This window comes from Dasypus novemcinctus, chromosome 10 (genome assembly GCF_030445035.2).
Source record: "Dasypus novemcinctus isolate mDasNov1 chromosome 10, mDasNov1.1.hap2, whole genome shotgun sequence".
Lineage (NCBI taxonomy): Eukaryota > Metazoa > Chordata > Mammalia > Cingulata > Dasypodidae > Dasypus > Dasypus novemcinctus.
In genome coordinates this window covers 72,135,063-72,162,754 of record NC_080682.1, presented here as the reverse complement: position 1 = coordinate 72,162,754, position 27,692 = coordinate 72,135,063, and the positions used below count along the sequence as shown (strand labels likewise).

Here is a 27,692-nt window from a genome sequence, read left to right as displayed (position 1 = left end):
CCCAAAAGTCACCTCTAGCTCTAAAGACACTCTGAATTGGCATCCTTATTTCTCAGGTGAATGTGGTCAGTGAATGAGTCAACACTAAGAACCGAGGCTTTCTGACTCCCAGCCCCCTCTACCACACAGCCCCAAGTCACTTCTTTATTTCAATTTTTGAAAGTTTTTGTAATCTAAGATGTCTTCCAAGGAACCACAGATTGCAAAATTTTAGAAATGACAATCTACACAGTTGTAGAAAAGTGTTTTCTTTTGTTATTGTTGTTGTTGATGTTTTGTTTTTGAGTGAGGATTTATAAGCAATGCACACACAGCCTGGCTGCAAAAGCAGAAGGTGTCATAGAGGCATTGTGCCCTGAGGACTCAGTACATGTGGAGGTCCAAGGGAAGCTGTAAGTGGAAGGACTTTATGGGCTAAATATTAAAAGCCAGAGAGGAAGAAGTTAGCAGTTGGCAGTAAAAGGCAAAGCTTAAATCACACAGCACAAGGAGCTACTACACCTTTTCATTCATTCATTATTTGGCTGGAATGCTGAAAGATGGGAGTGTCAGGTTGTAAACTAAATTCACAGTCCAACTGAGGACTTGTCACAGGTGGGAGAATCACTGGTAGCTGATTGTCCCTAAGCTGAGCCTTTTTGAAAAAGACCCCAAGGGTGTTCTAGTCATTATGTGTTATAGCCTAAAGTTAATTAAATTTCTATTCATATGAGTGCCATAGTTGAGATATTCCCAGGAGAATTTGGAAAAGATTCCTGGCCAGCAATGGCTATATTCCAAGAAGTAATTACACAGAGAAATTCTCTAAAAAAATCCACCTCCTTCAGCTCAGAAACCAGCCTCTGGGCTAGAGAATCTATGTTTGATCCAGGTATGTGCTGATCCTAAAAAGCCAGATCCTAGAGCAAAAACAAAGCCCAGAAGATTTCCTTTCATTAGGAATGACTACGGAATGATGATTTCTGACTATCATAAACCAAGGCCTCCTGTGAATGAGCAGTTTTCAAAGAGAGTACTAGTTCCCAGTGTTCCATAGAACACTAATTTCACACGATGTTAAAAGTATACCAAGAAGAAGCATTCCTCAGTCAGATAAATTTGTGAAACAATGCATATTACTATTCTCCTCTCAAAGCTTTGCAAGCCATATTAATATAAAAGTCTCTGGGGCTGTAGTTAAAAAAAATAAAAACAGTGGTTTAACATTATTTAACCCAGAGTTTCCCTAACATATTTATTCAAAAGCATTTTCAAAGAACACCAACTAATATCTGGAATTGTAGTTTGAGAAACACCAGATCTGAGAACAGTCAGACATACACAATACCAAAGTTGTGCAAAAAACATCTGCCCAGCGCAAAAGAAAGTGCAGCCTGCCCAGGGATGGCATCACACACACACAGAGCTGACACAACAAGATGACACAATAAAAAGAAACACAGATCTGGTGCTGCTGATAAGGATAGAAGCGGTCACAGAAGAACACACAATGAATGGACACAGAGAGCAGACAAGTTGGGGAGGGGGTGCAGGGAGGGAGGGGAGAGAAATAAATAAAAAAATAAATCCTCAGTTTAATTTTTGATGATTCAGAAGCAAATGCAGCATATTGCAGGTCAAGGATGTCCTTGTGAACATAGCTTTCAATTTGTTTGGATTCTGGAAAATTGGAATTTGGATCATCCTGTTACTTTCACGTTTTAATTGATATGTTGATGTAAGCATGTTTTTAGGTGGGTACTGAAAGGTTAGTGTCAAAAGAAATTAATGTCCTGGTGGGCTTGTGTTTTTCTCTGAGGCAGATATTGATGAATGCACAGAGGGAATCATTGAGTGCCACAACCATTCCCGCTGCGTTAACCTGCCAGGGTGGTACCACTGTGAGTGCAGAAGCGGTTTCCATGACGATGGGACCTATTCACTGTCCGGGGAGTCCTGTGTTGGTAAGCAGCTTTCAGCCATACCCTCTCTCCAGCTGGGTCATTGCAGAAGGGGCAGCCTGCTTTGGTACTCTGTGCAGTGCCCTGTGTTAAATACAACTACTCACAGCTTAAACACATCAGTTTTTAAAATTCCTCTCTCTACAATTCAGGGATTAGCCCACAGTTTGTGCAGTGTAACGTTTTAGAAGTTTTATACAGAACCCGAGGCAGTCAGAGGAACAAAGCCTGGATCTGTATACTATGGCATTTAGCTTTTCCTAAGGAAAAATTGTGATGGCTTGCTGACATTTTTGATAGTTTGGGAGGCAGCTGCAGAGAGAAGGAAATATTGCTGACCTTAGAGTTAGAAAGTTTAGTTTATACCCCAGTTTTTGTACTGTAAAAGACTCTGAGATGTCATTGATGAAAATGTAAAACTGGGGATAAAAGTACACATATATTATTGTTAGAATTAAATGGGATATCATATATTTAAAATATATAAACTTTGAATTGGCATAGTAATAGAATATAGTTGCATTAACCTTATTATTCTTGTTATTACTACCACCATCCTCTTTTGAAGAGTCTCATTCTAAGCACTGGTCTACCTATAGTTCTGCTAAATGCTGAATGTAGGGAGTTAGATGGATTTGCTCACCTTCAAGACCTTACAACTTTCCAGAAATCCAAACTATTGATTAAATTTATGACTGCTCCCATGAGAACCTTGGCTCGCCCAGTTCTCTCATGTCATGTGGACCCAACTGAATGTTTAATTCTGACCACAAGGTCCCAAAGGTCAGGATGCTGAATTAGAAAATGGGAATTTGACTTTGGAAATTCATTGTCTCTTTTTGTTTTCCTGAAGATTCCTGCTGTGACTTAGGTAGTGTTTTCCTGACTTTTCCACTGATGTGGCCCTAAAGCAAAGATAAATTAGGGAGAAACAGGAACTTAGCATGAATTTTCCATCACAATCTTGACATTAATATGAAATTTGACATGTAGCATGGTAGTTAAAGGCACAAACCCTTGCACCAGACTCCTTGCAGTCAAATTCCATCTTTGCCACTTCAAACTGGGTTACCTTGGGCATGTTCTTAGTTAGACTGCACCTCAAATACCTCGTCTGTAAAATGGAAATAATTTTCATCTCTAATTCATATGTGTTGTGGGAATTAATTCAATTAATATCTAAGTATTCAAATGACTTATTATTATTAGCTATTATTGTCTTAAATGTTCCTGCATATTCAGCATTTTGCACCATACTCTGTCCTTGCTTCTTTTAGTTTTAAAGTAATTATTTGCAAATTCAAGGAAATGTTTGCATTCTCCTGGGTCTTCACATACTTCCTTCTGTGTAATGCTACCATCATGCAATAAAACAGGTGTTAAGTGTTGTAGGCAGAGAGATCATCAAAGGCTAATGCCCTAAAAAGGGGAGGGCCTTATCTGTTTAAGTCATGGCAACATACACGTCTGTGCCTTTGCACATGCTATCCTTTCTGGCTGGAAAGAAACATATCTATGGATCAAAGATCATGTTGTTTCCCATATGAATTTCTACTCATTTTCCTAAATTCAGCTCCACACTATTGGAAAAATCTTTGTAATCAGGTCTTAATGATAACAGAAATCAGACTATCAGTAAATGTTTCTTTGATAAGTGAGAGTATTCTGTGGGCTTAGACTATTGCTTAGAGAAACAAATGTGTTAATCAGATCATGTTGCTTTCTTGTTACAAGCTTCTAATGCCTTCCCACTGAATGCAAAATAAATATCTAACTTTTTACCATGGCAGTCAAGGCTTTAAGTGATACTGTCCCTGCCTACTTCCTGGACTTATCTACATATTTAGCCTTTTGGGTCTTGTAATGCCTTGGACATGACAATGAGCTCCTCTCAATTTCAGTGCATTTGTCTTTGCTGTTGCTGTCTAGAACTACGACACCTGTTTTGTTGCATGGCTGTCTCCCTCGTATTGTTTAGGTCTTACTAAGGAAGACCTTCCATATCCATTTTATCTCAAGTAGCCTGTCCCCATTCCATTATATCACTCTCTTTTACATACTTTATAATGTTTATTATACTCTGGTGTACTATGTGTGTACCTATGTGTGTAATTTTCTGTCTCCTGCCACAAATATAAGTTCTTTTGGGGAGAGACCTGATCATTTCACCACTGAACCTGCAATCCATGGAAGAGTGTAGACACATAGTAGGCATTCAACATGTATATATCAAAAGAGGGAAGGAACAAACTTTCAAAACCTTCTCAGGTCCAGTTTATTGTCTCCTTGGCTTGCCATAGCCAGTTATGTAGATAGTGTTGCAGGACATAAAATGTTAAAAATCACCAAATCATGTGAGTCTTTTATTTCAGAAAAATCTTTCTTGAGCACAGCCATCGCCCTGCACTCTGTTAAGTCTCCTGGGAATGTGGGTATGAACAAGACAAGCCTCTGTTCTTGAGGGATATATAGCATGAAATATTCTGAAACAGGGTAGTATATCTTAATGACACTGCAAATTAGTATATCAGAATAAAAGCCCTAAACAACATCAACTACGTTTGGTTGCATTTAAAAGAAATAGCAGCATGTAAAACAATCTTTAAAATTAAAAAAAAAGGTGATGCAACATGTACTCAGCTATGTTTTTTCTCCAGATGATAGAAGGAATATCGTATGTTAGAATTTGAAGTGTGGCAGTTGTAGGTTTTTAGAAGACCGCGCTCATGTCAGTCCATGCCATCTTTTGTCAGATGAGGCTAATAACACCTGCTCTATTGACTTCCTCAGTTATTGTAAGCTTCGATGTTATTGCTGTCATAAAACACAGCACACACATGCAAAGCTCAGTTATTTTATGAGCAAAAAAAGTTTAAGATTGGACTCCCTTTGCTAAAGTGGATCATATGATAGAAAAAATGATTATTCCTATACATTATAGAGATAGACAGAATTACCATTTTTGATGAGCTTATAAGGCAATCTTTCTCCCTGTTTTTCTGTCTCTCTCTCATTCTCTCTTTCTGCCGATTGCTCATGTGTCTTATAATGCCAGTTAAGAGGGACCACAAATTTGCAAATTTGTATTTGCAGAAACAGATCCCTCCCTTTTCTGGGGTTCTGGTACAGTTGACACAGCCTTTTGACACAGGGGTATGAGTCAGTGGTTCTTATTTTTAAAACAGAAGTTGTGAGCAACTGCCTGTTTAACTAGGCATAGTTATCTGGGCCATTTGGAAATGAGACCTATTATCTACTTAACAAGGGCATGTATACAGAGTGGTACTTTTTATAATAAGAGGCAACCCCCCACAATGTCGATCCATCTGCATGATCATGCTCCCACAAGGGTAGCTTTATTTTTCTCTTCTCCCTCTCATACTTGGAAATGCAAGCCTACCCAAATCCTTATTCCTCTTTCCCCATGCTCGGCACTCCCTTTCTTTTTCTCATCAGCTTGCATACTTTTCCCTGGCCATCGCTGTGAGTATGGTATCCCCATTTCTACTTGTAAAAACCTGGATGAACTCGTACTCTCTAAACCAGTGATTCTCAAATCTGTCTCACATTCAGTTCACTTAGGTAGCTTTTGAAAAATATCTCTGAGGTCACCACACCCTGGTGATACTGATTCAGTTGATGTGGTCATTCTTTTAAATAAAGTCTCCAAGTGGTTAGAAAAAATATTCAGCTAACATAGAGAGACACTATCATAGATTTTCTCTAATAATCATTTAAAAATATCTCTCCCTTATGTGTCCCTGCAGCAAGTTATTTGTACCTCTTTTTTAGAACTTATCAGAGTCAGGCTTATATTCTTTTTTTTTTTTAAAGATTTATTTATTTCCCTCCCCTCCCCCCACCCCGGTTGTCTGTTCTCTATGTCTATTTGCTGTGTCTTGTTTCTTTGTCTGCTTCTATTGTCAGCGGCACAGGAAACTGTGTCTCTTTTTGTTGCGCCATCTTGTGTCAGCTCTCCGTGTGTGTGGCACCATTCCTGGGCAGTCTGCACTTTCTTTCGCGCTGGGTGGCTCTCCTTACAGGGCTCACTCCTTGCGCGTGGGGCTCCCGTATGCGGGGACACCCCTGCGTGGCAGGGCACTCCTTGCGCATCAGCACTGCACGTGGGCCAGCCCTACATGGGTCAAGGAGGCCCGGGGTTTGAACCGCGGACCTCCCATGTGGTAGACGGACGCCCTAACCACTGGGCCAAGTCCGTTTCCCAGGCTTATATTCTTAATCACTTCTTTATCATCTGTGGTGCAGTTGAAGTACTTAATACCTTTTAAAGATTTATGTTAAATTAAATTGTATTGGTCATTCAGTTTTTAGTTATCAAAAAAAGTTTGAACCCCAATAAAATCTATTTTGTTGACCAAGGCACCCTCAGGGATTACATGTAGTCATTCTTTTGGGATATGACACCACTCAGCCTCCTATTAGTGTATCTTCCACCAGCCTGAGCTGGACGAAGTAGGTTCCCAGCCTCCAGAGTCTACTCTTGGATCACTGTAGATGGAAAAATGAGGATTTACTTATCTGAGCAGCTGCTGCAGCTTCCATCACCATGTGAAACAATGTAAAACAACCAAAAAATGTTCTGCAGGAATCTCTTGGGAAGGAGGCTAAAGTTTTAACTAGTTGATGTGTCAAGGCTGACCTAAATGGTTTAAGAATGACTTGTTTCTACTATCAATGCCCAGTGCCCAGGTCTCTAAAGAGTAGAAAAAAATGCGGGGTAGAACCTGGAAATGCTCTGCCTGTAGAAATGCTGTCTGTGACAAAACTTGCTGAGGGGTGCGGAGATGATGCTGGCCTAGCTAGTGACAGCATGAAATTACGAAGGCAGGTTTAGCTACATATTGACCTGGATTTATATCCCAGCTCAGCCACTTACCAGCTGAGCTGCACTTGACAAGATATTTAACCTCTCTGAACCTTAGTTTTCATAGTGTACAATAATTAAAATAATAGTTCCTGGTGGAATTTTTGCTGATATAAGCAATAATATATGCAAATGTCCTGAAAAGTAGTAGGTAATAATTCAGTCTCCCTCCATCTCAGTTCCCTCACCTGTCAGATAGACAATACTAATAAAAGCTAACATTTATTGAAAGCTTATTCCATACCAGGCAGTATTCCAAGCAATTTTAAAAAGCATCACCCCATAGGTTGTTGTAGAATAACTGTGAGGGTTAAAGAAGCTCATATAGGAAAAAGGCATTCAGTACTTACATTTTAAGTGCTCAATAAATGTTAGCAATTGTCATTAGCTGAGTACTGACTGTGGGCCAGAAACTGTACTAGGGAATTTCATACACAGTGGCCATTATTCAGGTGTGTTTCATGCAATTCTTCTGCTTTTAACACATTGACACTGTAAGCTTTCTGTATGAAAAGAGACCAATGATGAGACCATGGGTAGAAGAGCTATTAGGCAGTGTAGCTGGAGGTCGGTAAGACAAGGCAAAGAGGATTAGGGAAAAGGAGTGAGATGCAGATGTAGAGTTGCAATATTCTTTCTGAACCATGAGCATTGGTAGTTTCTGTTTTATCCACTGGACTCAAAGGCTGTGTTTTAGAGTCATTCCACTGGGCCAAGAACAGGATGACAAGGTGGCGGGTTTCTGATGGTTAATCCAGTAGCTCCTCAGTTTTTACAGTAATGCCACTTGGTTATCCACCTATTTCATTACCTTTTTTCCATTTCTGGTGATATCACTCCAAAGAAGACAAAGGGAAGCAGGGGAGGGGGGATAGAGAGTAAGAGAAAACAGTGGTAGGTAGATTTTTAACTAATAGTTTTCATTCTTTCTTTTGTTTTTTTTTCATCCTCTGCCTCTTTTTTTTTTAAGATTTATTTTTATTTATTTCTCTTCCCCTCACTTCCCCCCTCCAGTTATCTGCTCTCTGTGTCCATTCGCTGTGTATTCTTCCATGTCTTCTTCTATTCTTGTCAGCAGCACCAGGAATCTGTGTTTCTTTTTATTGTGCCATCTTGTGTCAACTGTGTGTGTGTGTGGTGCCATTCTTGGGCAGGCTGCACTTTCTTTCACTTTGGGTGGCTCTCCTTATGGGGTGCACTCCTTATGCGTGGGGCTCCTCTACGCGGGGGACACCCCTGCATGGCACGGCACTCCTTGTGCGCATCAGCACTGTGTGTGGGCCAGCTCCACACGGGTCAGGAGGCATTAGATTTGAACCGTGGACCTCCCATGTGGTAGGTGGATGCTCTATCCGTTGAACCAAGTCAGCTTTCCTCCTGTGCCTCTTAAAAGTAACTGGTCTGGTGTATACAAAGAACATGTAATCACAGAGTTATTAAAATAAAATTTAAAAATATGGTAAAATATGTTAACCATGAGAGGTAACTAGAAAGTTTCTGAATTTCCTGGTAGTCAGGGCAAAAGGTAAATAACAGAATGGAGTACATTTCACTAAAGTCAGGAAATGAACTCAAGGTTCATTTATCACACTCAACCTACCCTGGCTGACACAGAGGTTTGTGCGCTATTCTCCACTTGAACAATAGAACTAAAACTAGTAGGCTTTTTGGGCAAGCAACCCCTGACTCTGTTTAGTATCTTCTCAGTGACAATGTTCTATTGCCTAAACACTTCTTAATGGCTTCTGTGGCCATAGAGAGGATACGATATCTTTAGACCCACACTGTGAAGCAGTGCACAGTATGTGAGGACCAGTGCAAAATGGGGAAATTCAGTTCTGTCCAGGCTCAAGTTACTGTACTTGGTGACCCAGAGCAAAACCTTCCTCTCTATTTATCTTTATTTCCTCATATGTAAATCTCATATGGGAGATAATGAGGAGGAGGTAAAGTAGAAAACTGTTTAAAAATAATCTTCACAAGTATTGTGATTTTATAAATATCATACCCATCAAAATAAGCCTGCTGTTGTCTCAGCACTAAGTCAGGTGATCTGGGTGATGCAGAGAATTCCTCTCCTAGGGAGTTTAAAACACCAATGAGGAGACAAAATCAACACACATGACGTAACTGACAGATTCATTCTGAAACAGGTTATAATTACCTATAAAATTCTATGGTCAACACTATAAAATAGGTAGGAAATTGAGAAGAGCGTGATCAGAGATGATCAAAGAACAAGCATACCAGGCTGCAGAGGGATGACTGGATTTGAAGGGTGAAATGATTTAGCTATTTTATAGCTATGAGAAGAAAAATAAATGCTAATAACAGCCAAGATTAATTGATTACTTCATGTGGTAGTCACTCCTATAAAGAGCTTTATGCTTCTTAACTCATTTTATTCTCACAACAAGTCGATTAGATGGGAATTTTTATTATCTTCATTAATAGACCTAGAAATCGCGACACAAAGATGTTAAATTGTCCACATTATTCAGCTTGTAAATGATAGATTTCTTCTTCCAGGGAGAATTAATCAACATCTTTCTGAGTGTGTACCTATCCAATATTTTTGAAATATTAACAAGAATATCACTTTATTTCCTAAGGTCTTACACAAAAGCCATATTTTTATTTATTGATTGCCAACAATGTGCCAGTTAACCTTCACAAAATGCTTGTGTGATAGAAGGCGATTGGGAAATTTGGGTCTAAAGACTGCAATTAGCATGGCCATACATGTGAAAGCAAATGGCAGTTAGCCTTGGAGGTGGGGCTCAAACCCAATGAAAGCCCATGTTCTTTCCTCTCTCCTAAATGTCTCCTGCAGTTGTTTATTAATTGGAGATAACTTTTCAATGGATTAAATTAAGGTGTGAACAGTGTTGATTATTCTATTTAGATAATTACCTCATTTTCTACTTCATTGTGTGTATGTAAATATACCCCTATTATAAAACCTATGATGTTTTTAAAATTTACTTTGTCTTATGTGTGTATCCAAGGGGAATAAGGCCTTTCTCAGTATTAGTGTATTCTGGGGAATATGACATATCAGAAAAAAGGGGGGGCATCTATTACAGACCATCTAAGAGGTCGCCTGAATGTCTCACCATGCTCCTCTACTAAGAGGCAACCTCAAGGCTGTAAGGACTTCTAATGTTGCCATGTGTTTCCCAGTCTCAGATACAGCCAGACCTAGAGGTACACCAGGGCAGCTGAACAAGCAACCCTGCCCTCTGTTCACCTGCAGAGGCCCAAGGGCTTTGCTACTCCTGCTGCCAGATGCTCTGACTGAGGAGCACAGATCTGCTTTGTAGGCCTGATCTTTTTTAGTAGGTTATGGTTTATGCTTGGCATGAAGAGAGAAACAGCAAAGTGAAGGTGACTAATTGAAGCTTTTCCTTCTCCCTGCAGTTGGTAGCTAAAACCCTACTACACAGGAGGGATAATGTCTTCAACAAAGCATTTCTTAAAGTCTTGTTCTTAGCACACTGATGCTGGTGTATATTGCAATAAAGCAGTCTATATGCAAATATATGTGGGGAATTCTTGTTAGCTGGTTTGTTAACTATGCATTGTGAGTGTCCCCATTTTATTAGGATTTAGGAACCCTTTTTCTCCCAGGTGTCTTGTAGATCTGGGACTCTGCAGAGTATGCTAATTAAAAACTCAGGAATGATTATAAGAATTTCTAGAAAACCTCCTTGCCCTTTAAGTGCCACAAATTTTATATTTGTGGTAAAATCATTCTACTATATGTCTATTTTTCTATTACTTTCTTTTTTTACTGTGATTGTTAAAAATATAAATTGTGCAACTCAATTTCTTGTATCACACAATGTTCTAAATCAGGGGTTCTCCTTATCCATTTCTGGTGGAAATGCAGAAGGGTACAACCATTGTGGAGAACAGTTTGGCAGTTCCTCAGGAAGCTAACTATAGAACTGCCATACGATCCAGCAAACCCACTGATGGGTATATACCAAGAAGAACTGAAAGCAAGGACATGAACAGATACATGCACACCAGTGTTCATAGCAGCATTATTCACTATTGTACTGCCAAAAGTTAGAAACAACCCAAATGTCCATCAACAGATGAATGGATAAACAAATTGTGATATATACATTAATGGAATGTTACTTAGCTGTAAGAAGGAATGCAGTATTGACACACAGGATAACGTAGATGAATCGTGAAGAGTTTATGTTGAGTGAAGCAAGCCATGCACTGAAGGACAAATATTACATGACTGCATTTATATGAATTAAGCAAATTGAGCAGACTCGCAGAGCTAGAGTTTGGAAGACTGGCATACAGGAGACAAAAAAGGAGAAGAAGCTTGTGAACCAATGCCCATATGGGCAAAATCTATGCATGTATAAGTGCAGTAGATGGGCATGACAGCGGTGCAGTGATGCCATTGGGTTGAGCGGTGCTGGCTTGTGAGGGGTGTAGGATAGGATGGGTTGGATTGTCCATGGAACTGGGGTGGGAGGGCTGGGGGAGGGAGTAGGTGAACTCTGGGTATTTGCAGATATGTGGTTGAAACCACAACATTGAGAATGTTCTTTTGACAAATATGGTAGGAAGAGTTACTGGCTTAGGATGTTGGATGTGGGGGGCATACAGGACAGGGCATACCTGGGGCAGGCTTCTAGGGGGTGTGTGAGTGTTCATATTGTCATAGTGTGTTGTATCAGTTGGTGGAGACCCACACAAAGAATGTGAAGGTGTTGGACTCCCACCCTAGGGAGTCCTGCTATGTTCTCACATAGAAGGGCAGGAGTCTCTTGAAAGCATAAACAGGGAAGCGGACTTGGCCCAATGGTTAGGGCATCCGCCTACCACATGGGAACTCTGCGGTTCAAACTCCGGGCCTTCTTGACCCGTGTGAGGCTGGCCCATGCTCAGTGCTGATGCACTCAAGGAGTGCCGTGCCACACAGGGGTGTCCCCCGCATAGGGGATCCCCATGTGCAAGGAGTGCACCCTGTAAGGAGAGCCACCCAGTGCAAAAGAAAGTGCAGCCTGCCCAAGAATGGCACTGCATACACGGAGAGCTGACACAACAAGACAACGCAACAAAAAGAAACACAGATCTGGTGCTACTGATAACGATAGAAGCGGTCACAGAAGAACATACAGCGAATGGACACAGAGAGCAGACAACTGGGGTGGGGGGGGGAAGGGGAGAGAAATAAATAAAAAATAAATCTCTAAAAAAAAAGAAAGCATAGGCAATGCCTAATAGGGTCGGATAGGCCAGTATGTCAAGCCCTCAATGTTATGGCAAATAAATATGAATCTTGTTCTTCAAGGAGTGAAGCTTGGTGGTTATTATGCATCCTGAGGAGAGGGGGAGGGAAGAATAGAATATATAGAACATGGGGCATTTCGAGGTGATGGAATTATTCTACATGATCTTGCAATGATAGATACAAGCCATGATAAATTTCGTCAAAATTTATAAAATTGTATGCTCCAAAATGAAAACCGTAAGTAAGTTACTGACCATGATTATTAGCAATGTTTCAATATTTGTACATCAATTATAAGAAATAAACCATCCCAAAAATACCCAAACAAACAGGGGTTCTTAACAAAGGGTCCATGAGCTTGAATTATTTCAAAAAAACATTATTCTTGTGGGGATGTGTTGGTGCCAGTGTGATATGTTTATTAAATAATACACGGTTTAGTGTGGATTTAGTAAGGAGTCTATGGTTTTCACATGCCTGGCAAAAGGGTCTGTGGAATAAAAAAGTTAAGAGCCCCTGTTCTAAAGGCTTTTTGGGATCTAGCTGGTTTGTCCCTAAGCTAAGTGGTACCCAGTCATCATGTTTTTGACAAACCTATATATCATTTGCATAGGCGTTTTCATATTACAAGACTAGCCTCTATTTTTTAATGATGTTTAGAAGGTTGTTCTCCTTTCCACTGTGGTGAAATAAGAGATGATAATGAGATGCCTCAGGCCACAACAACTCAGAAGCAGTATCTAGAAGTCAGTTGCTAATTTAGACTCTGGGAATATAAAAAGGAATAATCAGGGTTCCAGAGGCCCAGGATTACAATTTTGCGTTGTGTGAATAGGCCCTGTGGGAGTCCTATATGAAAGGAAGAAAGTGGGGGTGGGAGCAGTGAGGAAGGCATTACTGACAGGTGGAACTTGTACTGGATGGTACAGGAGGGGTAAGAGTTAGGTAATACACAGGGAAAATGTTGATTTTTTCCTTAAGAGGTAGTTTGTCATGTGGTTACAATTTTCATTAAGGCTTCCTTTTCACTGAGGACTTGGCATTTTGGGAAAGCTAAAGCAACAGTTTACACCTGCACAGGATTTTGAAGCTTATTCCATGCAAAACTTCTTTATTAGTTTTAAATAAGTGCTTTTGGCATTAGCCCTGAATAGTGGCAGTACCAGTGAGTGATGGCAAAATGTGTGGGGTATTCTCTGAACTTAGTGTTCCATTGTAGGTTGGGGTAGTGGTTCTGGAAGTGGGCATCAGCCACCTGAAAACTTGCTAGAAAGGCAAAATCTCCACCCACTCCAGACCTACTGAATCAGAACCTCTGGCAGTGAGGCCCGGTGGTCTGTGTTTTAGCAAGCCTCTGTCAGGTGAGTCTAAGTTTGAAAAGTGAGTATATGAGTGAGTACCTCTTAGAGGAAGAGGATCCATAGCTTTCACTGGGATCCCAGAATGACCCTGACCCCAAAAGATATAAGAACCACTGGTGCAATATCAGGATCCAGGCTCAGTGTTTCCAATCAGCATTCATGACTCCTGGAGATTTACAGTTCAGTGTAAGGAGGGAGATGGATATCTACCTCCCTTCTCAGTGTCTGAGCACTCCTCAGCATTGAACTCCATGTAGTTGGCAGCTTCCTGCCTCTTGAGGCTCAGTGTGAACAGTTGTTTCATTACTGAAACTTCTGGCTTAAATGTATTAGAGTCAAAGATCATGTCTAAGCAGCAATTCAGAGTCAGCATCTACAGCTTCTTTGAAATGAATGTTGAATTGTTTGTTTTAGTCTGAGGTTATTCCTGCTGCTGTGAAATATTTATCTGTGGGTTTATTAGCAGAGAATTTTAAACTGTCATACCCAAAACAAATAAAGCACCGTCAGCATACAGTCACCATTCCATTGCTCAAGGAATATTTTTTGAGAGGGTCTGCTCTGTGCTAGTCCCTGTGCTAAACCCCGTGCATAAGAGGAATAAGACCTAGTCTTCGCCAGTCTGAAGAAGAGTGGGAAGAGGCGGACAGGAATGGGGGGAGGTTGAGTTAGTCAGTGCTCTCCAGAGAAACAAAACTGAGCGGATATATTTGTTTATGTGTTTGTATACATATCTGTGTTTGTGATCTTTTTTTTTTTTTTTTTAATATTGGTTTATACAGTTTTGGGGCCTGGCAAGTCCAAAATCCATGCATCAGGTCAGCCGTTGGAAACTGAGGTAGGAATATATGATACAATTTTGAGTCCAAAATCTGTAGGGTAGGTTGGCAGCCTAGAAACTCAGGCAGGACTTTTATCCTCCAGTCTTGAGGAAGAATTCCTTCTTGTCCTGGAAACCTCCATTTTTTTGCTCTTAAGGTCTTTATTAATTGGGTGAGGCCCAGCCACCTAATCAAGGATAATTATTTTCTTCACTTAAATTGTAGAAGTTAACCACATACACAAAATACCTTCACAGCAATATATAGATTATTCTTTTTTGAATCAGTAACTGGGTACTATTGCCTAGCCAAATTGACATAAAGACTAACCATCACAGGGAAGTAGTTATGGCTCAACTGATAAAGTGTCTGCCTATCATATGGAGGGTCCAGGGTTTTTTACCCAGGGCGTTCTGACCTGTGTGGTGAGCTGGCCCATGTGTGGTGTTGCCACACGCAAGAAGTGCTGTGCCACTCAGGGGTGTCCCCCATGTAGGGGAACCCCATGTGCAAGGAGTGCACCTTGTAAGGAGAGCTGCCCCACGTGAAAAAAAAAACGCAGCCCACCCAGGAGTGGCGCTGCACACACAGAGAGCTGACGCAGCAAGATGACGCAACAAAAAAGAGACACAGTTTCCAGTCCCCATGACAAGAATGCAAGCGGACACAGAAAGAACACACAGTGAATGGATATAAAGAGCAGACAACTGGGGGAAGGGTAGAGAAATAAATAAAAGAAATCTTAAAAAAAAAAAAAAAAGACTAACCATCACAGTTGTGTTGTGGAGCTGGTAGATAAATAAATCAGATGAAAAATAAGAGACTCTAAGGAAAAGGTGACTAACTCCTCCTTCAGTGTGGGCATGGGGAGAGGGTAATTTATTCCGGAATCTTTCACAAGCATTGTGCTATTTTCCATGGGTCTGTAGAATGAGAAGGAGTTTTCCCAGGCAAAGTAGGTATTAAGAGACAAATTCCAGGTAGTGGTAGCAGTCTGACTGGAGACAAGTCTAAGTCTGCAATCTAATTGTGTTCAGGAGATGGGGATAGCTCCCCTGTGGATGAAGAACCAGATACATGAGTGTGTTGGGTGGGGAATGAGGAGAAAGGAATCTGGAAACTGACTTGGAGACCAGATTCTGAAGGATCTTGTGCTCTAAGCTAAGAAGTTGAATGTTTTGAATCCTATTTCATATCATGTCCCTGAGTGTTGTTGAAGTTATTAAATTTGTTATAAAAAGTGATTATTTTTTAAGAAGTAGTTTTAATATAAAATAGAGCTGTATAAATATAGAAGCATTCCACACAAAATTCAGATGCTCTATCATAAGCATTTCAATGTGGTTTACTTGAAATGTGCAATTTTGCACCTGCAAAAAAGTGGGACATATTTTTTTTTAGATAGGGACTTTACTTTTATCATTCTGTTATTATCTTTTGCATACAATGGGATTCAGTTATTATTTGGAGATTCTGTGTATTGGTTGGTGTTTGGAGATTTACCATTTGGTCTTTGCATAGTGTCACTGTGCAAATTTTCTAAAGAATTGGGAGCCAGGCTTTTTGTGTGGTGAGGTGTTTGCATCCTGACTCAGAAACTTCCTAGCTATGTGGCCCTGGGCAAGTGACTTGACCTGTGTAGCTAGTTCCTGTACTTCTTAAAATGAAGTACAAGTACTGCTGGAAGCATGCTGCTGGATGCCAGGGATGACACAAAGGATAATGATAATCTACTTAAAAATTTTAGGGGAAAATAATCTTTCTACCAATTAGTCCTGTCTAAATTAGACTAGAAGGCTAGAATAATTTTTAAATACAAGCATAAAAAGTCAAATACATTTTTTTCTCGTGGTACTCTCTTAATGTATGCCCTTGGTTTCCCAGAAGTGGGTGTAAGAAAGAAATCTTCTGGAAGAAAATAAGGTGTGCCGATTGTGGAGAAGAAAAGAATTTATTTTCAATCTTGCAAGAAGGGGCGCACACTCAGAAAAAATGGCTGGTGCCCTGGACAAAGGAAAATAACACAATGTATACCCCTAAGCCTAGCACGTAAACCCTTCCTCTGTTTCTTCGTAGATTGGATACTTCAGAGGTTACAGCCTATCTGAGAAGTCTAACTTTCCCACACAAGTCTTCCAGTTTAAGATGAACAGTTCACGCCCATACCGTTCCAACTGTTTTGGCTTTTACTTGCTCCTTTTGCCACATAAGGAATGGAATTTAGTGCTGAATTGGAATTGACTTAATTCTTTCTTGTGCATCTTTTTTTCTGGCTATAGGACTAGCTTAAGCGGTTTCCTTTGTTCCTGCTTAACCTGGGAGTGGGAGACTGAGGCAGTAGGCTGCCAGGTTATATTAATTAACATTTTCTTCCTACCTGCTTTATATTGCCTTTATGTGAAAACTAAGCCAATCCCTGTCTCTTACTATCACCCCTTTTCCTTTTAAACGCCTTAGTTTTCACATTTCTGTTTTTCAAAAATTGTGAGAGCTATTTCGCACTCTTCATCATAGGAGTTGCTTTCTTTAAAGGGGTGCATTGTTTTGTCTATACTGTATGGGCATTTGTTTGCTAAGGGTGATTTCTATGGGTCTTTGAACTAGCCCTTGGGCACATGGAATGATACAGCATCTGTATTAGTTAGCCAAAGGTGTGCTGATACAAAATACCAGAAATTGGTTGGTTTTTATAAAGGGTATTTATTTGGGGTAGGAGCTTACAGATACCAGGCCATAGCATAAGTTACTTCCCTCACTAAAGTCTATTTTCATGTGTCGGAGCAAGATGTCTGCCAATGTCTGCGAGGATTTCAGATTCCTGGGTTCCTCTCTTCCCAAGACTTGCTTCTTCCTGGGCTCAGGGTTCCTCTCTTCCTGGGGCTTGCTTCTGTTTCCTCTGTGAGCTTACTTCCCAGGGCTCCAGCTTAAGGCTTCAGCATCAAACTCCAATGTCAAAACTCTAACATAAAAAACGATCAACTCTGTCCTTTACCATGCCTTTTATCTGTGAATCCCCACCCACCGAGGGGTGGGCACTCAATGCCCTAATGACGTGGCCCAATCGAAGCCCTAATCATAACTTAAATATGCCCAGGCACAGACGAGATTACAAACATAATCCTATATCTATTTTTGGAATTCATAACCATATCAAAATGCTACGGCATTTGACTGTGGTAATCACCCCAGCTGAGATAATGAGGGAAGTTAAGATGGACAGTCCAACCCCTTTCCATTTTCTAAACCAATTTTCTAGCCATCCTGTGAGTGAATTGCTAATGCTAGAATTCTCTGTTAATTCCTCAAATAGGGCTGTTAGGCTCCATAAAGCTTTAGTGATAGTTCTGTAAGGGGCAGTGTTATTGGGCATGAATGTACAGCAACTACCTCCAATCATAACACAGACTCTCCATAACACAGACTCTCCCTTTCTCAGCCATTCTATTTTCGAATGCCATTCTGCTAGTAACATTTAATTGTTCTGCAACTCCCTTAACTGCATCCTTGGTGTAATTAATAAATCTCAGTTGATTATAATAAATGTAATTAGTCTAACCTACATTTTATTAATGGTGACCCACCAGAACAAGAGTGACTCAAACTCAGCTGCTACCTGATTTCTAGCCCTAAATTCAACTGGGACTCTTTGGGGAACTCCTATATTGTCTAGAAAGATCTGTTTGTCAAAAGAACCAGTAGACTTCTTTTCTCTCTCCCTCCCTGGGATGTTATTTTCACTTCTTTTTCAAATGCCAAGGTGAATGGGTTAGTTAATTGGACCAGAGCACAGGTTCCGCCCCACTTCTCAAGCAGTAGTGGTCAGAGAATACCCTTTCCATTGTACCACTACAGGTCTGCTCAAGATATGACCAAACTGGAGAAATTGCCAGTACTGTCCTCACTTATGTTCCAAACTTGTGTACACAAGGCTATGGTGCCAAGGTCCTGGAGCCCTTTCCCCATCTAGAGAGGCCGACAGAGTGACTTCCTAGAACAAGGTTGGAAGCTGGTATGGCTTTGATGTCTCCCTTCTTGATAGGAGGGAAGAAAGAGGACAAAGCACTACAATTTTCACCAGGAATAGCATTCTGGAAGAGGAGCACTATGCCCTTACACTCTCTTTCATGCTTCTCCATACCTAATGGAAAGGGTACAATATAAGCAGTAGGCCAGTTTATTGCACAAGAATAACAGTTGCTTTTGTTTAGGCTCTGGACTGTATATTTGACCCATTTTACCCAGGCATTTGCATCTCCATATCCTGTCTCTATTTATATGGTTTGCTTTAAACCCTCTGCCTTAAGCATCCTGGCTGCTTTGAGATCATTCTGTATCAGGGAACTGGCCTTTGGTGTGTTTTCCTTTGGTATCTCTGAAGGGTTAGCTGGAGGGGGTGTTATTGACATCATATCTGCAGGGGAAAGAAGGACTCGAATACGGAACCTCCCCAGAGGATCTTTACCTGTAATGCCTACCCGCATTCCATAGACTTTGTCGGGGGAAGAATAATGGTCATTATTGCTGAATTTGACTGCCTTTCTAATAGTTATCATCACTGGGTTACACTGGAGGTTTTTGCAGTCAGGTGGGGTATTACCTTTATAAAAGTCTATCTTGTTCTCTAATGGTTTCAAGTGAATATGACCTCCTCCATTCCCAGTGGTTCATCCCTTGTACTCAGTAGTCCACCACACAGGGCTCCAGTCAAGATTGGTGGGGGGTGGGGGGAAGTTGAGAAGCCTCTTGGTGACTCTGGGCATCGTTATTTATTTGCCTGCTCAGCTGCTGCTGCTGTCCTAAATTTTCATACCTTATCACTTGACAGGTATCAAACTGCACAGTCTGAGGCTGTAGGTTACCATCAATTTAATGGGGCTTGTCATGACCTGAATCTGAAACATCATAGTCAGTATAATTATTTTCATTTTCAGAAATTTTAAATCTTTCATTTGCTAGTCTCTTGAGGCACTAGACAAGATGGATATAGATAATAGCCTTCCCTCTAAGTGAAGGGATATCTTTCCACAAAGTTCACTGATACAGAGTCTGACCAGTCCGTCCCACTTTCTGATATGCCCTTCCAACTATTGTCTTTTCAGAGTGATCAGAAGTTGGAGTTATTTTGCAGGACTCGGATGATGTTGTTGGGTACTTATCATCTGGCTTAGGTATTGGTCCCTTTACTCTAGTGTAGGGAATCCAGCCTTTTTCTGCTGTTTGAACTGCCATTTTAGTTGTCAGCAAGACTTGATAAGGTCCTTCCCAGGTCAGTTGAAGTTTGGACTCTTTCCCTGATTTGATTAGTGCCCAGTTGCCAGGTCAGTGTTGATGGACTGCAAATTCAAGAGGTGGCGTCTGAGCCAGCAAACCCCAATATCTGAGGGATGACAAAGTAGAAGACAAGACCAGAGGACATATAATTTTGAAGAAAGATCCTTCAACTCAAAGGAGGGGAGTTCTTCAGGCCTCCCAGGGAAAGGCAGACCTAAAAGCATTTTGTAAGGAGAAATTCCCAATTCTCTCCTAGGGGCAGTCCATATTCTTAACAGAGCTATAGGTAAACATTTAACTTATGGTAATTTGGTTTCAAAGTCCTACTTAGTTTTTTGTTTTTTTTAAAAGGTTGATTCATTCTTTCCACTTTCCCTGAGGATGGCGGGTGCTAAAATGTATGGAAGTTCTATGTGACACCTAGACACAGCATAATATTTTGTAGCACTCTGGATGTAAAGTGACTACCATTGTCTGAATCTATATATTTTTTACTAACCCACATAGGGAAATTATTTGTTCAAGGATAATTTTTGAAGTCCCCATTGCTGTAGCTGAGGCTAGAGGATGTATGCTTTTATCTACACTGTCAGGTGATCTACAATAACCAGAACATACTTTAGTCAAACTATAGGGAGCATTTCAGTATAATCAACCTGAATGCTCTGGAATTGTCCAAGGCTAGGCTTCCTCCCCCCTGGCACTTGCTTTCTTAAACAAGTGCATAATCTGACAGATTATGCACCATTCACTTACTTGTTTGGCTATGGTATAAATGCCTAAGCACCTGAAATGCCTGAGGGAAGACCAGTCACAATGGCCTGTACTCCCCAGTGATTCCCTTGATGGCCTGTACTCCCTGATGACTTCATTACTACTTCCCTCATTTGTTTATTGCACATCTGCTGGCCATCTGGGAGGAGCCACTTCCCTTGGCTATTTAAGGTTGCCCCCAATTTTTCTAGTTCTTACTTTTTTTTTCAGAGAATACAGGAATTCCAATTTCTTTGAGTATGGAGGGTATCAGGACCATCAGTTCCAGAGGGGAACAGAGGACAGCCTCTTTTGCCTTTTCATCAGTCAATCTGTTGCCTCTTGCTTCAAAAATGTGACATTTCTGATGCCCATTTATATGTACTATGGATATTTCTCTTAGTAAGTGCAGACCAACTAATGTGGCATTAATGAGGATTCTATGATTGTGGTACTGAAAGCCAGGACTTGAGAATTTTGTAGGAAGGAAGTTTATTATAGCCACCTGGGCCTAGTGGACTGGAGTCCAAAAACCAAGCCCTGAGCCAGTCTTTTAGGCTGCTTTTATACAGAGAGCATGGGAGGGGTGGGGTTAAGAATCATTTGGCATGAAAGGTTTAAGTTTTGGTTTCTCAGGGCCTGGAGGCTTTCTGGAAACTAGGTAAGCTTGAATACACACACAGTCCGCATCATTCTTGAACACACATACAGCCCATATCATCCCCCCCTTTGATGCATGCTTAAATTCGTTAAACTCAGCATCACTATTGTTGGAGTTGTCCTGGACTGGCAGGTATGTATACAGAGCCATGAGGTGGGTGGCTGTTTGTGTTTTTACCATACTATTTATTAGGGTGCATACATTGTTTATAATGAGGGGGAGGAGACAAGGGAGTATAGTACATCCTCTTGTGAGGAAAGCAACTATCCCCACTAGAAGTTTAAAATTTTCTGCTATTGACTGCTACCCCCCGAAGAGATTACCTGGGTCCCAACCATTCTAAGTTTGCACTGGAACATGGGTAACCTTTAACATTTCATTTACAATCTCTTTGATAACTTTTCCAGTGCTATCTAGTGTGAGGCAACAGTTAGAGAGATTGAATTTTCCACAGACCCTTCCTTCAGTTGCCAAAAAGAAGTATAGGATGAGGCAGTTTTGATAGATGGCATTCCTGAATTTAGTTTGTTGCTGGGCTAGCAAGGTTAGAATATGGGTGATTTCATTAGTTATTGTTCCTACTAGTGCTTGTAGATAGATGATACAGTTAAGCATGTAAATGAGGGTACAGTAGCCCCACATGCCATCTTCGCCCATGTAGCCAGCCTGTAATATTGGATTATATGTTCAGGGGGCCATTCAATATCTGCCCAGGAGATAATGGCTCTATTTTCCCTTTTAATTTCCTTTAAGAGAATTAGGAAGAAGAAAGGCTTTATTGTACCAAGCATGGATGTGCCACACCAATTTTGGGAAAGCTCTTGAAATGCAACCTTCCCACAAATTCAGTACAGACCATTTGGGATGGTAAAGGGCCCTCTTGCAATGGAGTTCCATACTGCAATTAATTTGGGAAAAATATGGTTTATGAGAATGAGGCTAGATTCATTCCCCTTTCCTCAGGGCTCTGTTCTATCGGTGAAGTGATTTTGAAACCTTCCTCCTGTACATGTTAGGTTTCTGACAGATATAGAGAAGTTTAGGCATACCTTTGAAGTGCAATATCTTCCTATGACAGAGGTTTGCAAGGGCCACACACCATCTCAAGGGATTACTGGGAGGCCAGTTTCATTATGTGGTTGGCTGTAGTTGTATTCCCCAATTTCCCAGGGCCATTGGTCTCCCTTATTAGTGCCTCCACATATATAGCATGAGAAGACATTTAGGGCTGCTCCTAAAGTTTAGGTTAAGCATATGAAGAGGTTCCTTGCCCCCTGCAGAATGGAAAACAGCTTTTCTATCTCTTCATAGAAGGAGCGGAACACAGATTGGGCTTTACTTGTGAGTGACTGTTCCTGATACCCAACCCAGATGTAGACTCCTGAGTCTATTCCTTTACTGTCAGTCCAGAGGTCCATTTGGACTCCCTGGGTCTGCCAGGATTCAGGGTTTAGGATGGTGATGTTTAAGGGGTTACATTGACCAAATGGACACTTGGTTGGGGCCGTTGCATTGGTTAGGACAGCTGTTCGTCCAGTTGTGGTTGTGTCTCGGGTGGCCCAGGTGACACAGGACCAGAAGGGGCCATAGAATGCACCTTGGATTTTGCACCAAGAGTAGATACCCCCTGTCTCCCATCGCCCCCAGGCCACACATTTTACTTCTGGAGCACACAAATACTTATTGTTATAAGTATATTCTTGCTTCCAGCTGAGCCCTCCAGTCAACATTCCGTGGGATCCTAGAGTCTATGACCTGACAGGCATTAAATAGGAGAGGCACTCACTAGTTCCACCTAGTGACTGGGGTGGAGTTAAGTAGCTTCCCACTTTGATCAGACACTCTCATTTCTCACTGACGGGAGACTGCTGGGTCTTGGGGTCAAAGCAGGTTATCTAACCAGATATGTTAATGACACTATAGGAGACTCCCTGAAACTGGCAGGTGGTTGTATGGCCCTCACAGGTGTAAAGGCTATGGTATATTAATGTATTATTCACACGGGCTCCCGTTTGCACCTGTTGGATACATGGCCCACACTCTGTGGTGTCTACCTGAGACCAAGGGAGGGTCAGAGCCAGAATTAGGGGGAGTAGGCAATGGGGCATTTTTAACCAAGACTGAACTGGACTCCTGATTTTCTGCTATGCATAGACCAGTCAGCTTCTGGGGTGTGACTGGAGCAGGGCTTGGCATTTTGCCCTTTCACAAGATGAGTTTGGTTGAGTTGTGGGTATTCAGAATACAAGTCCAAGACTCTGGGGCAGCTTGTTTGACCCAGCTATGATGTATCCATGGGATGATTTCTGCCACCTTAACTGCAGTAGGAGTAGATAGAATGACAAGATAGGGTCCTCACCATCTAGGGGTTAGTGAGGCTGATTTCCAGTCTTTGACCCAGACTGCATCTCCCAGCTGGTACAGGTATATGAAGCTGCTTAGGCTAATGGGGGTCCTTTCTTGGACCCAGTGATGCAGGTTCTGTAGGGTTTTTCCTAAGCTGATCATTTGCTGAGTTATTGATAAATTCCCTTTTTCTCTGAGGTCACCTTCTATATTTTGGATTAAGTGGGGGGGAGGGCCTCCCAAAGAGGATTTCATAAGGGGTTAGGCCTAGCTTTCAGATTTAGCTGGCTCTAACTTAGAGGAGGGCACTTGGGAGCACTTGCATGCATGTTTGTCCAGTTTCTTGGCAGATTTTTGCAATATAAGTCTTTATTGTACATTCATTCACTCTACTGTTCCTGAGCTCTAAGGATGGTAAGTGGTATGCAGTTTCCATTGGATGCACAGTGCTTTGGCAATCTTTTGGGTGCTCTTGGAGATGAAGGTGGGTCTGTTGTTGGATCCAACTGAGAGGGGTAGCCTGTAGTGAGGGATGATTTCCCTGGGCAGAACTTTGGCCACTCCCTCAACCTTCTTGGTTGGAATGGGGAAGACCCCCACCCAGCTAGAAAAGGTGCAAATGAGGACTGCGAGGTATTTGTAACTTCTGGATCATGGCATTTTGGTGAACTCAACTACTATATCTTTGAGAGGCATGTTGCTGATTCGCTGGATTCCTGGGGCTCCCTTGGGTCCTTGGCGAGGGTTATTTTTTGTGTGTGTCAAGCACCACTGGCATATGGCATGGGTGATAGTGGCCAGACTTGGGATGTAGAAGAATCTTTCTAATACTTCTCTAAGATGAGTTCTCCTAAGTGTGAGCCTTCAAGGTAGTCTTGTACTATGCTTGTGGCTAATACCTGAGGCATGACAATTCTCTGATGGGGCAGTGCCCACCATCCATCCATTCCCTGAGTTCCACCCTCCGAGAGCATCCATTCTTTTTCAGCTTGAGTGTACTGCAGTTGCTGGTGATTCAGGGGTTGGGGAACTAGGGCAGGTTGTGTATACTGAAGGTTCTGGTAATTTAGAGGTTGGGGGATAAGGGTTGTCAGTCTCTCTTCATGTACCGCTTTCTTTGCCTCAGCATCTGCCCTTTGGTTTTCTAGGGCCACCAGACCATGGCCCATCTGGTGTTCTCTACAGTGAATCATGGATACCTCAGCAGGTTCCCAAACTGTTTTCAGCAATTCAAGAATTTGTGCACCATGTTTAATGTCATTACCTCCCAAGTTGATGAGTCCCTTTTCTTTATACAAGGCTCCATATGTGTGAAAGGTTAGGAAGACATACTTGGAATCTGTATAGATGTTGACCTGGCTCTAGCCACAAGTTGTAGGGCCTGGGTGAGGGCAAGGGGTTCAACCTTCTGTACCAAGGTGTTGTCTGGGAGATGCTGGGCTTCTACTGTAGACTCAGAGGTTACTACGGCATAGCCTGCCTGTCAGTCATTCCTTTGGACAAAACTACTCCCATCTATGAAGAATTCCATGTCAGGGTTATATAATGGCTGGTCCTGAAGATTTGGCCAGTGGAATACACTTTTTGCAATGTTTCAAGACAACTGTGGGTAGGAGTTCCTGGCTCAACAGGCAGGTGGGTAGCAGGGTTCAGGGTCTTTAAGAGTTCCAGTTGAATGGATGGTTCTTCATATAGTAAGGATAGATATTTGACCAGGTAGCTGTTGGTGAACCAGTGTGTTCCTATGGTTTCTAAAATTGTAATCACTGCATTTGGAACTCGGACAATCATAAGTTGTCTAAGAGTTAATTTCACGGCTTCCATTGTTAGCATTGCTGCAGCAACTATAGCTTGTAGGCAAGAGGGCCATCCTTGGGCCACAGTGTCCAATTGTTTGGACAGGTAGCCTACAGGTCTTTGCCAGGAACCCAAGTATTGAGTGAGTACCTCTACTGTGACACCCTAGTGATTATGGATGTTTGGATATAATGCTTTGCTTGGATCTAGAAGCCCGAGGCTTGGTGCTTCTATTAGGGCCTACCTGAGAGTGGCGAAGGCAGTTTTCTGTGGGCTCTCCCAAAACAAGGGTTCGTGATCTCCCCTCTTTGTGGCCTCATACAAAGGGCATGTGAGGACTTCAGAATTAGGGATCCAAAAGTGGCAGAATTCAGTCACTCTGATGAATTCTCATAGCTTTCGGTGAGTGCTGGACTCAGGGAGGCTGCAGATTGCTTCCTTTCTTTCAGGTCCCAATTTGTGGAGCCCCTGTGATACCCTGTAAGCCAGATATTTGATTTGAGGCAAGCAAATTTGAGTCTTCCTTTTGGACACCTGGTAACCTTTTTGTTGCAGATGCTCTAAGAGGGCATGGTTTCTGCTGCACTGTGTTGGTAGGTGGCACTTCTGAGGATAAGATCATCTACATATAGGAGAAGGAAACAATTACGACTTTTTGGTTCAAAGGACTTAAGATCACTGGACAAGACTTAATTTTTGAATCCTTGAGGGAGCCATGCCCAGATGAATTGTTGCTTTTTTGCCAGAGCTTTGATCGTCCAATGTAAAGGCAAAGATCAGTTGACTTCAGGGTGCCATATGAATGCAAAAGAAAGCATTCTTGAGGTCCAGGCATGAAAGGATATCAATGAGGATATCAAGTGAGGATATCAAACTGAGGAGAGTGTAGAGTTTGGGGACTGCCAGGTGTAAGGTCACTACAGCTGAGTTGACCACTCACAAGTCCTGGACTGGCCGGTAATCCTCATTGGCCTTTTTGACCAGGAAGAGTGAGGTATTGCATGGGGACTGGCACAGCCTCAGTATACCTTTATTCAGCAACCTTTGAATACATAACTGGATTTTTTCTTGCGCTTCATATGGAATGGGATATTGTTTTATGCTTACTGGGCTGGCAGTGGGCTTTATTTCAACAACAATTAGGGGATTGGTGTGTGCCACTCCCATTGGGTTGCCTTCTGCCCATAATCTGGGCATGTCTTCAAAGAACAGTGATATGGGTGTGCACTGGCCGGCTTCAGTGAGGCAGAACAGTCTCCATTCTTCCTGCAGAGGGAGGGTTAGCACCACTGTTGGAGGATTTGGTGGTTCGAATTTTAGGATGGATTGGCCCATGGCGTCAAAGGCAATCTGAGCTTGTAGTTTAGACAGCAGATCCTGACCCAGAAGGGCGATAGGGCATTCAAGGAGATACAGGAACTCATGAGTGAGTTCTTTACCCCCGAATGTTACAGGTTCTGGCTTGGAGAATGGGCCACTGGGTGCTTTTACCAGTTGTCCCTGCAATAGTGGCCTGCCTTTTTGATAATGGTCTGACTGGCCTGGTTATCACAGAGTGTTGGGCTCCACTCTCAACCATCATATATATGGTGAAGCTGCCAATTCAGACTCCAACCATGGGCTCTGTGGGGCTGAGAGAGTAGGAGCCTGTCTGTCCTAATAGTCCTCATTGGAGCCCTCTATTCCTGCAATTCCAATGAGTTGATTTGCAGGCTTTCCTTCTGAATTTCTGCAAGCCCAGTGTTCAGTTTGCAGTGCCTTGTTTGTTTTCCTGGCCAATGTTTTGGCTGTCTTTTTAGAAGTGATGGGATTGAGCAGTATGTTGGGGTACTCCTGCTTCCAGTGCCCTTCCTCCTGGCAGTATGCACATTGATTTCATCCGAGGGGTGGGCGGCCCCTCTTTGGGGCAGGAGTGTCCCAGTTCATACTCCTTGACACAGGATTGCTTCTTTTGACTATTGCTGCCCTGAGAAGGTCTACTTTCTTTTTCAATTTCAGGTTTTCCTCCCTTTTGGTCTCTACATCGCAGTTGATGTGGACCTTGGTGACCACCTCCATGAGCTGGGAGATGTTGATACTGATGAACCCATCCAACATTTGTAGTTTATGTCAGATGTCAGCCTGTGATTGGGTGACAAATGCCATGTTGACCACTGTTTGGTTCTCAGGGGCATCCAATTGAAGGGTGTGCATACAAGAAATATCTCACATAACTGCTCATAGAACTGAGCAGGACTTTCATCAAGAGCCTGTAGGACTTGGGTGGTCTTGGACATGTTTACTGCCTTTTGGCTTCCAGCCTTGAACTCTTTGACTAAGACTCCAAGGAAGGTTTCTAGTTGGTTGAGCTTGGTCACATTTTTGGAATCCCATTGGGGGTCATCATCTCAGAACTGTGTCTGGGCATATTGGTCACTGTCGAGGGTTCCCACAGGTGGATGCTCTTTGAGCCAGGTTAGGGCTCCTTGTGTGACTTGCGTTCTCTCCTCAAAGTTGAGAAAGGTCATGAGGAGTTGTGTGCAGTTGGCCCAGGTGGGTCTGTGGGTTTGTATGATACACTGGAAGAGATGCGTCATGGCCTCAGGTTCTCT

The 27,692-nt window shown here is 42.0% G+C and overlaps 1 protein-coding gene across 2 annotated transcripts in view; it reads left to right on the top strand.

Moving 5' to 3' along the window:
• NELL1 (neural EGFL like 1) overlaps positions 1-27,692 on the top strand; it is a 1,045,701-nt gene that overhangs the window by 986,879 nt on the left and 31,130 nt on the right. Inside the window, exon 16 of one of the 2 annotated variants that reach the window (XM_058305642.2) lies at positions 1,803-1,943. The exons of the other annotated variant lie outside the window; for it this stretch is intronic. Coding sequence (XP_058161625.1) covers positions 1,803-1,943 — 141 coding nt within the window. The remainder of the gene's footprint in view (positions 1-1,802; positions 1,944-27,692) is intronic. 2 annotated transcript variants of the gene reach the window in all.